Consider the following 11,394-nt stretch of genomic DNA (forward strand, 5'->3'; position numbering starts at 1 on the left):
CAATCCCCCAAGGATAACTAGGGATGACTGTATTTTGAAAGTGATCATTTATTAATATCACAATTAACATGTATTGAACTTTGGAGAAACATGTGAAAGTCACTCAGTCATGTCTGACTCTTTGTGACCCCAAGGACTGTAGCCCACCAGGCTCTATCCATGGGAATTCTCCAGGCAATAATACTGGAGTAGCTTGCCATGCCCTCCTCCAGGGTATCTTCCCAACTCAGGGATCGAATCCAGGTCTCCCGCATTTCAGGCAGATTCTTTACCAACTGATCCACCAGGGAAGCCTGGAGAAACATGAATAGGGATTCAAAGCCACAGACTCAAGAGACTTAGGTTTCAATTTCGGTTTTGTACACAATCCTGGGTAAGTTAGTTAACATTCCTATGTCTCAGTTTATTCATCAGTGGAGATAACAAGGCCAATCTCAGAAGGTTTCTGTAGGGATTAAATTGGCCCAGTATTAAACTGGGCCAAGAATACAGTGATGCATGTGTTAGCTGTTATTATTTTTATTATCATTATGGGAAGACACTAGTTGAAGTGTAGAATCAATATTCACAGAAACTTTTAGGTGCCTGATATATGGTGAGGTAAAAGTTGTTATTCATGATCACACCATTAGTAAGTGAATAAGTGGTAGACCCTGGATCTGACATTAACGATTATGGGCCCATAGATTATTGTGCTCCATGAAACAAAGCCTTTATTTACAAAGCATTATAAAATGCCAAATGGATCACTAAACAGGTATGTTTGTTTGCGGGATTTACATGAATCCAAGGAACTTCTCAAAATTTACACAGCTTTAAAAAATTCATTTATTTCATTACTGCATTCTGAGTGCAGAACGATACTATTTGGACAGTGTGTTGAAGCAATAAGCTTCTTTTTTTCTAAAGACTTTTTTTGTTAATAATAAGTAAAAAAGGGAAACATTCAAAGAGAAACATTTGATCAAGGTAAACAGAAATAAACAGCTTTAAAATATATTCAGAATGCTTTACCATATGCATCTTAAAATATTCTATATTTTGATTCTTAAAAACTTATACAAGAAGAAGAAATATACAAATTTCAGATTGAACAATGCAGTCTAAATGAAATACTAATTGCATTGTTTCCATTTACAAGTTTTTCAATTCACAACAAGCTGTTACATTTGATGGATGAAGGCATTTTATATTTCATGTGGTTTGCATGTGCTTGGAGTGAGAAATAGTTCCTTGTTTTCTTTAAGTACAAAATTATAGATGCATAGTGGTGGTCTGTGAAGGAGAAAAAGAGAGAAAAAATAACTGTTAGTAAAACAGCAAAGTTTATTTTCTTCTCACAAATATTAGAATATCCTATGCCTATAACTGGCTCAGATGGTAAAGAATCTGCCTGCAATGCATTATTGATCCCTGTGTTCGATCCCTGGGTTGAGAAGATCCCCTGGAGGAGGGCAGGGAAAACCACTCCAGTATTCTTACCTAGAGAATCCCCATGGACAGAGGAGCCTGGCAGGCTACAGTCCATGGGATCACAAAGAGTAGGACATGGACTAAGCATAGCACATGCCTATAACTAACGAGTTCTCTAAAAGCAGGGAGTTGAAAAAAACCTATAGGATCATTTCTGCTCCATCTCATTTGTCTATGTAAAGATGAATAGACATAGTATTTGTGAGAAAGAAAAAATTCTCTGTACTTCAACATCCTCTCTCCTTGCTGCTTCACTGGAATACTTACACTAAATGGGAAATATTTTGGGATACTGAAACAGCTAAAAACTGAACTCAACTCTTAGTGGCTAGGCCACTTCTATCATGATAGCCACCATGGAAGAGTTGGACTGAATTCACAGACAATTTTGCAAAAATGTTTAATCAATTCTCTGCCACCTGCTAAAATGGAAATAATAACATTTAAATCATTCTATGTCTTGGAGAAATTGTGTATTCAGTATTTCAAGATTTCTGAGAATTCAAGTCACAGTAGTGAATCATGTCCAGTATTTTATCTTCTTGTTAATCTCTTGAAACCCTCAAAAAAGTAATCAACGAAAATAAACAAAGATTGGTCGAAGTTGAGGAAAGGAGCTAAAGGAAAAAATGGTAGAAATAAATGGAAATTCCCAGTATCAGCCATACTAATTTAATCAAGGAAAAGGGGACAATTCAACTGCACAGGAGCTGGTCAGTCAGTCAGTTCAGTCGCTTAGTCATGTCCGACTCTTTGTGACCCCATGAGCCGCAGCACGCCAGGCTTCCCTGTCCATCACCAACTCCCAGAGTTTACCCAAACTCATGTCCATTGAGTTGGTGATGCCATCTAACCATCTCATCCTCTGTCATCCCTTCTCCTCCTGCCTTCAATCTTTCCCAACAGCAGGGGCTTTTCAAATGAGTCAGCTCTTCACATCAGGTGGCCAAAATATTGGTTTCAGCTTCAATTCAGTTCAGTCCTTCCAATGAACACCCAGGACTGATCTCCTTTAGGATAGACTCTTGGATCTCCTTGTAGTCCAAGGGACTCGAAAGAGTCTGCTCCAACACCACAGTTCAAAAGCATCAATTCTTTTGTGCTCAGCTTTCTTTATACTCCAACTCTCACATCCATACATAACTACTGGAAAAACCATAGCCTTGACTAGATGGACCTTTGTTGACAAAGCAATGTCTCTGCTAGTAGCTCACCCTTATTTGACATGTGCACTGCTCTAGATCAAGAGATACATTGCTCCCCATCTTCTAACTTGAGACATGACTAAACACATTTTAAAATATTCAACAATATTATTAGATTAAATTCTTCCATTTTAAATCAACTTCCCACATCTGATAATATTTGAAAAGTAATAAAATATGGACACATTTATCTTTAACTATGAAAGCTGATACAGAATATTACAGTATTTTTCCACTTGAACTAATAAATGCATTTGAAAATTTAATAGTATAGAAGTGTGAAATATCAGTACTTCAATCTTAAAAGATTCTTAGATATTAGCAGAAGTAGCTTTATGGTAAATTGTCAGAGACCAGAATGTAATTGAAAAATCAGACATAATCCTTTCTCCATTATTAAGTGGAAGAATGACTTTAACACTTTCCCTAACAAATGCATATATTTTTATGTCAATTTTTAATTTAGCCTGCTAAATTAAAGACTTTCTTCACTTAGCGAGCCTTCAGTGGTCTGAATGTCCCTAATTCACCTCAGTTTTAAGTTGTCAGAGTCAGACAAGGGTGTCAGATTTATTATCAGGTGAAAATGTATTATTGGTTATAATTATAAATGTATTATTGGTGAAAATGTAATTGTGGATTCAGACTGTGAATTTTAAATCACTGTAACTAGGCTCAAATACATCTTTATTAAACAAAATAGGAACCATTAAAATCAACACACTTTTGCCAATGAGAAATAAGTTTGTTTTTCCTGTAGCATAAAAACCCATGCTTCAGTATTCAGTGAACTCTTGGAAAGCATTTTCTGTCTCCTGCTGCTTGTGGAAGTATCTTCCCCGCAAAAAGTTATTGAGACACTTGAAGAAGTGGCAGCTGGTTGGCGAGAGGTCAGGTGCATATAGTGGGTGAGGCGAAACTTGTTTAACCCAGTTCCTTCAACTTTTGAAGCATTTGTTGTGTGATGTGTGGTCAGGCGTTGTCGTGGAGAAGAACTGGCCCTTCCAGTTGACCACTGCTGGCTGCAGGCACTGCCCTTGTCAGTGCATCTCATCCACTGGCTGAAAAGACTTCTCACATGTAATGCTTTCACTGGGATTCAGAAACCTTTAGTGGATCAGACAGGCAGCAGACCACCAAATAGACCATTTTTGGTGAAAATTTGGCTTTGGGAAGTGCTTTGGAGCTTCTTCTTGGTCTAAACACTGAGCTGATAGTCACTAGTTGTCATATAAAATCCACTTTTCATTGCATGTCAAAATCTGACTAAGAAATGGTTCATTATTGCATAGAATAAGAGAAGACAACACTCAAAGGACGATTTTTTTGATCTTCAGTCAGCTTGAGGCATCCACTTATTGAGCTTTTTCACCATTTCAATTTGCTTCAAAAGCCAAATGACCATAGAACAGTCAACGTTGAGTTCTTCAGCAACTTCTTGTGCGGTTGTAAGTAGATCAGCTTTGATGATGGCTCTCAATTGGTTGTTGTCAACTTCCTATGGTTGGCCACTATACTCCTCCTGTTCAAGGCTCTCATCTCCTTTGCAAAGCTTCTTGAACCACCACTGCACTGTTTGTTCCTTAGCAGTTCGTGGGCCAAACATGTTGTTGATGTTGCTGCTTTCTGACCCATTTTGAACTCAAATCACTCAAATTGCTTTCTAACATAATTTCCCTAGTCTAAAATAAATATACAATAAACAGGAAGTATTAAGTAATTAGCAAAAATATAAATAAATAAGGTGAGAAATGTGCATTAAAATGATGTGTAACATAATTACATTTATTTAAGAATGTATTCCAATATCAAATGGCAAAGTTCGACAATGCAAAACTGCAATTACTCTTGCACCAACCTAATAATAAATTGTATCTGTCATCAAGTAATTGTCCTACTAACATATTTTTAATACAACCTTAAAGCAAGTGTGTTTCATTTATTTTCTACAATAAAATGAAAGCTCACAATCCTATTATGATTGACATATTTTCAATATATTCAATACATATCTTTTATTAAATATTCCACATTTTACAAAGCTTCCACAAGCATTATGGTCAGGCTCATTACAGCTTCCAAAGTTAAATTTTACCAAAATATATTAGGAAAACTAATTTTCTTGTTTTTACATTGTGAAAGCCTATATAGTTCTATTGCCAGGAGACTCTAATATTGAGATCATTAATCCTATGTTATTAATAGCTCCTTATCCCCAGGATAAAAAAAAATTTAAACTGTATAATTAGAAAATATATGTGATATATGTTGAAATATTATAGGAATAAGAATATTTAGTGTTTTTTTAAATAAAAAAAGCATTGGAATGTTGCATTTCTAAAGCTTTGTTTACCACAAATTAGCAGAAATGAGTACGGTACATTGATAAACTTTAGTAAAAATACAGAAGAAACCCAAGGATTAAAAAATATCTCTAAAATTCAAATATAATTAGTTTTTAATTTTAATCCATATATATTTCATGAAATACAAAAAATATACACATTCTTTATTTCTAAAATATCTCCCATAAGCTTTTGTACAACTTATCACATTTACACATCTAGTGTTCTTTTAAATAGTTACTTAGGATAAGGTTCCTAGCACTAACAAAGGTATCTGTTCCTACTTGTAGGTAACTGAGTAAAGAGAATAGAATGATCTTGCCTTTCGGTAGTGGGGATTATTACCCATAAAGTTAGCATGATTCCAGTCCTACCTAAAAAACTTTGAAAGCAGAACCTGAAAAAACCAATCTTCCTAAAAGTAACTAAATAGTATCTTAAGAATAAAAGAAGAATATTTATAAGAATACAAAACTATGGAGGACCTAACATGATAAAATACACAGTGTCTGGCATCTAATCAAGAATGACCAAGCATGCAAAAAAGCAGGAAAATTGACCCATATGAAGGCAACCAATTGAAATCAACCAAGAGCTAGCACAGATGTGAGAATCAGCAAAGACATTATTGTTGTTTATGTTGTTCAGTTGCTAAGTTGTGTCCGACTCTTGGCAACCCCATGGATTGCAGCACACCAGGCTTTCCTGGCTTTCATTATCTCCTGGAGCATGCTTAAACTCATGTCCATTGAAAAAGTGATGCCATCCAACCATCTCATCCTCTGTTGTCCCCTTCTCCTCCTGCCTTCAGTCTTTCCCAGATCAGGATCTTTTCCAGTGAGTCAGGTCTTTCCTTCAGGTGGCCAAAGTATTGGAGCTTCAGCTTCAGCCTCAGTCCTTCCAATGAATATTCAGAGTTGATTTCCTCTAGGATTCACTGGTTGGATCTCCTTGCAGTCCAAGGGACTCGAAAGAGTCTTCTCCAACACCACAGTTCAAAGCATCAATTTGTCATTGCTCAGCTTTCTTTATGGTCCAACTCTCACATCCATACATGACTACTGCAAAAACCATAGCTTTGACTATATGAACCTTTGTCGATGAAGTAATATCTCTGCTTTGTAATATGCTGTCTAGGTTTGTCATAGTTTTTCTTCCAAGATGCAAGTGTCTTTTAATTTCATGGCTGCAGTCAACATCTGCAGTGATTTTGGAGCCCAAGAAAATAAAGTCTGTCACTGTTTCTGTTGTTTCCCCTTCTATTTGCCATGAAGTGATAGGACCTGATGCCATGATCTCAAATTTTTGGATGCTGCCTTTTAAGGCAACTTTTTCACTCTCCTTTTTCACTTTCATCAAGAGGCTCTTTAATTCCTCTTTGCTTTCTGCCACAAGGGTGATATCATCTGCATACCTGAGGTTATTGATATTTCCCCCAGCAATCTTGATTCCAGGCGGTGCTACATCCAGCCTGGCATTTTGCATGATGTATTCTGCATATATGTTAAACAAGCAGAGTGACAATACAGCCTTGATATCAGTTCAGTTCAGTCACTCAGTCATGTCCAACTCTTTGTGACCCAATGGACTGCAGCACGCCAGATTTCCCTGTCCATCACCAACTCCCTGAGTTTACTCAACTCATGTCCATTGAGTCAGTGATGCCATCTAACCACCTCATCCTGTGTCATCCCCTTCTCTTCCTGCCTTAAATCTTTCCCAGCATCAGGTCTTTTCCAGTGATTGAGTTTTGCGCATCAGGTGGCCAAAGTATTGGAGTTTCAGCTTCAACATCAGTCCTTCCAATGAAACATTCAGGTCTGATCTCCTTTAGGATTGACTGGTTGGATCTCCTTGCAGTCCAAGGGACTCGAAAGAGTCTTCTCCAACACCACAGTTCAAAAGCATCAATTCTTTGGTGCTCAGCTTTCTTTATAGTCCAACTCTCACATCCATACATGACTACTGGAAAAACCATAGCCTTGACTAGATGGACCTTTGTTGGCAAAGTAATATTTCTGCTTTTTAATATGCTGTCTAGTTTGTTCATAACTTGTCTTCCAATGAGTAAGCGTTTTTTTATTTCATGGCTGCAGTCACCATCTGCAGTGATTTTAGAGCCCAAGAAAATAAAGTCTGCAACTGTTTCCACTGTTTCCCCATCTATTTGCCATGAAGTGATGGGACTGGATGCCATGATCTTAGTTTTCTGAATGTTGAGATTTAAGCCAACTTTTTTTTCACTTTTATCAAGAGGCTCTTTAGTTCCTCTTCACTTTCTGCCATAAGGGTGGTGTCATCTGCATATCTGAGGTTATTGATATTTCTCCCAGCAGTCTTGATTCCAGCTTGTGCTTCCTCCAGCCCAGCATTTCTCACGATCTACTCCGCATATAAGTTAAATAAGCAGGGTGACAATATACAGCCTTGATGTACTCCTTTCCCTATTTGGAACCAGTCTGTTGTTCCATGTCCAGTTCTAACTGTTGCTTCCTGACCTGCATACAGATTTCTCAATATGCAGATCAGTTGGTCTGGCATTCCCATCTCTTTCAGAATTTTCCACAGATTATTGTGATCCACACAAAGGCTTTGGCATAGTCAATAAAGCAGAAATAGATGTTTTTCTGGAACTCTCTTGCTTTTTCGATGATCCAGTGGATGTCGGCAATTTGATCTCTGGTTCCTCTGACTTTTCTAAAACCAGCTTGGACATCTGGAAGTTCACAGTTCATATACTGCTGAAGCCTGGCTTGGAGAATTTTGAGCATTACTTTGCTAGCATGTGAGATGAGTGCAGTAGTTTAAGCATTCTTTGGCATTGCCTTTCTTAGGGCTTGGGATGAAAACTGACCTTTTTGAGTCCTGTGGCCACTGTTGAGTATTCCAAATTTGCTGGCATATTGAGTGAAGCACTTTCACAGTATCATCTTTTAGGATTTGAAATAGCTCAACTGGAATTCCATCCCTTCCACTAGTTTGTTCGTAGTGATGCTTCCTAAGGCCCACTTGACTTCACATTCCAGGATGACTGGAGTCGGAAATGCAGTATTTGGATGCAATCTCAAAAATGACAGATTGATCTCTATTCATTTCTGCGGCAAACCATTCAGTACCATGGTAATCCAAGTCTATACCCCGATGAGTAATGCTGAAGGAGCTGAAGTTGAACAGTTCTATCAAGACCTACAAGATCTTCTAGAACTAACACCCAAAAAAGATGTCCTTTACATTACAGGCAACTGGAATGTAAAAGTAAGAAGTCAAGAAACACCTGGAGTAACAGGCAATTTTGGCCTTGGAGTACAGAATGAAGCAGGGCAAAGGCTAATAGAGTTCTGCCAAGAGAATGCACTGGTCATAGCAAACATTCTCTTCCAACAACACAAGACTCTACACATGGACATCACCAGATGGTCAACAGCAAAATCTGATTATATTCTTTTCATCCTTGACATACTCCTTTACCAATTTGGGAGCAGTCTGTTTTTCCAAATCCAATTCAAACTCTTGCTTTTTGATTTGCATACAGGTTTCACAGAAGGGTAAGGTGGTCTGGTATTCCCATCTCTTTAAGAATTTTCCAGTTTGTTGTGATCTACACAGTCAAAGGCTTTAGCATAGTCAATGAAGCAGAAGTACATGTTTTTCTAGAATTCTCTTGCTTTTTCTATGATCCAACAGATGGCAATTCCCTGGTGGCTCTGATGGTAAAGGTATTGAAAGAGTTACTATAATTGTATTTCATGTGTTCAAATAGGTAAGTAGAGACATGAAACATACTCAAAGATTAAAACGAAACATCCATGGGTGAAAAGTACAATATCTGAGATGAAAAATGCCCTATAATGGTTAAATAGCAGCTTAGACATGGCAGAAGGAAAGAATAATGAACTTGAAGACAAAGCAAGAGAAACATTCAAAATGAAATGCAGGGAGAAAATTAAATTTAAAAATTCACAGAGCATCAGTTAATAGTGGGACACCTTCAAATAACCTAATAAATTCGAAATTAGAGTCCTCAAAGAGATACTAGAGAGTAGGGACACAGCAAGAGATATTTCAAAATAAGTGAAAAGGTTAGATAAAATCTGATGAAATCTACAAACCCATGGATCCAAAAAAAGTCAACAAACACTAATCACAAGAGGTATGTAAAAAATTTCAAAGTCACATAAAATTAAACTGCTTAAAATCTGTGATAAGGAGAAAATCTTAAAACCAGTCACAGAAAAGAGTTTTAGTTTGTTCATAGCAACAAAGGAAGGATAGTAATAAATTTCTCATTAAACTCAATGCATGGTTTAGGACAGCACAGTAACATCCCTAAAGTACTGAAAGTAAAAGAACAACTGTCAAACTAGAATTCTATACCCAGAGAAATTCTCTTTAAAAATAAAGACATCATAAAAATGAACAAAAGTTGAAAGCATTCACAACTGTCAGATCTTACAAAAAAATCTTAAAGGAGCTCCTTTTGTCTTAAGGTAAATTGTACCAAATGAAAATATGCATCTAATAAGGGTTAGAAGTACACCAGAAACGGTAAATGTATGGGGAAAATATGTAAGACTTTCTAATTATTCATGTATTTTAATAGAAATATCTCTTTAAAGAAAAGTGATGCACTTTATAGAGATTTTAGCACATGTATAATTAAAATATATGCCAAGAACAGCACAAGAGAGAAATGGAAGTATACTACTGTAAGGTCCTCATGTTATATGTGAAGTGGTAAAATTCACTTGAGGTAGACTGTGATTGCAGGCTTCTCTGGTGGCTCAGACGGTAAAGCATCTGCCTGCAATGCGGGAGACCCGGGTTCCATCACTGGGTCAGGAAGATCCCCTGGAGAAGGAAATGGCACCCCACTCCAGTAATCTTGCCTGGAAAATCCCATGGACAGAAGAGCCTGGTAGGTTACAGTCCATGGGGTCGCAAAGAGTTGGACATGACTGAGCGACTTCACTTTCACTTTAAGACTGTGATAAAATGAAGATTATAATATAACTCCATAGAAACAACTAATAATCAACTTCCGTTGATAAAGAAGCTTAAATGGAATCATAAGCAGGCATGCTAAGTTGCTTCTGTCATGTCTGACTCTGAGTAACCCTGTGGACTATAGTCTGCCAGGCTCCTCTGTCCTTGGGATTCTCCAGGCAAGAATATTATAGTGGGTTGCCATGTCCTCCTCTGGATGGAATCATAGACTCCTCAATTTATCCAAAAGGCAGACAATGAGAAAATGGGAACAAAGAAAAGATGGGACAAACAGAAAATAAAATAGCAAGATGGCAGATTTAAACCCAACTGGAGAAGGCAATGGCACCCCACTCCAGTACTCTTGCCTGGAAAATCCCACGGATGGAGGAGCCTGGTAGGCTGCACTCCATGGGGTGGCTAAGAGTCGGACACGACTGAGCAACTTGACTTTTACTTTTCATTTTCATGCACTGGAGAAGGAAATGGCAACCCACTCCAGTGTTCTTGCCTGGAGAATCCCAGAGACGGGGGAGCCTGGTGGGCTGCCGTCTCTGGAGTCGCACAGAGTCGGACATGACTGAAGCGACTTAGCAGCAGCAGCAGCAATACCTACAATTACATTAAATTTAAAGATGCAGATACCCTCAATTAAATGGCAGAAGTCATCAATATCATTTGTCGTTTGAGAAATACAAGTTAAAAGCATAGTGAACAGAAGTGTTTTTGTTTTCTACACAAGTATTAGAATAGCAAAAACAACAACAAAAAACTGGTGAAGTTGCAGTTTTGGGTGTAAGAGAGCAATGGACTCTGGTAAGTGCCAGTGGGAATGCAAAATGTACAGTTATTTTGGAAAACAGCCTGGCAGTTGCTTATAAGGTTAAACATACACTCACAATGAAAGTGAAAAGTGAATATGTTAGTCGCTCCATCATGTCTGGCTCTTTGTTACCTCATGGACTGTAGCCCACCAGGCTTCTTTTCCATGGAATTCTCCAGGTAAGAATACTGGAGTGGGTAGCCATTCCCTTCTCCAGGAGATCTTCCCAACCCGAGGATCAAACCTGGGTCTCCTGCATTGCTGGCAGATTCTTACCATCTGAGCCACCAGGGAAGCCCTGACATTCACAATATGACCTTACAATCTCTAGGAACTTAAGATAAATGAAAACTTAGGTTCACATAAAAAGCTGTAGGTAAATATTTATTTTGGCTTTATCCTGGACAGATATAAAAAATTATGAACAAATTATATTTTTGCTCCAACTAGGATAAAGGATGGAGAAGGCAATGGCACCCCACTCCAGTACTCTTGCCTGGAAAATCCCATGGGCGGAGGAGCCTGGTAGGCTGCCGTCCATGGGGTCGCTAAGAGTCGAACACGA

General features: G+C 37.9%; 1 protein-coding gene across 1 annotated transcript in view; it reads right to left on the reverse strand.

Annotated features, from left to right (window-relative positions):
* Positions 1 to 1,187: 1,187 nt before the first annotated feature.
* Positions 1,188 to 11,394, reverse strand: part of LOC104991757 (lipase member I-like) — a gene marked incomplete at its 5' end in the record, with an annotated part of 46,777 nt that continues 36,570 nt past the window's right edge. Inside the window, one exon of the mRNA XM_010844345.1 lies at positions 1,188 to 1,275. Within this exon, the coding sequence (XP_010842647.1) occupies positions 1,188 to 1,275 (88 nt within the window). The remainder of the gene's footprint in view (positions 1,276 to 11,394) is intronic.

Source organism: Bison bison, unplaced genomic scaffold, assembly GCF_000754665.1.
Source record: "Bison bison bison isolate TAMUID 2011002044 unplaced genomic scaffold, Bison_UMD1.0 scf7180017864200, whole genome shotgun sequence".
NCBI classification, from domain to species: Eukaryota; Metazoa; Chordata; class Mammalia; order Artiodactyla; family Bovidae; genus Bison; species Bison bison.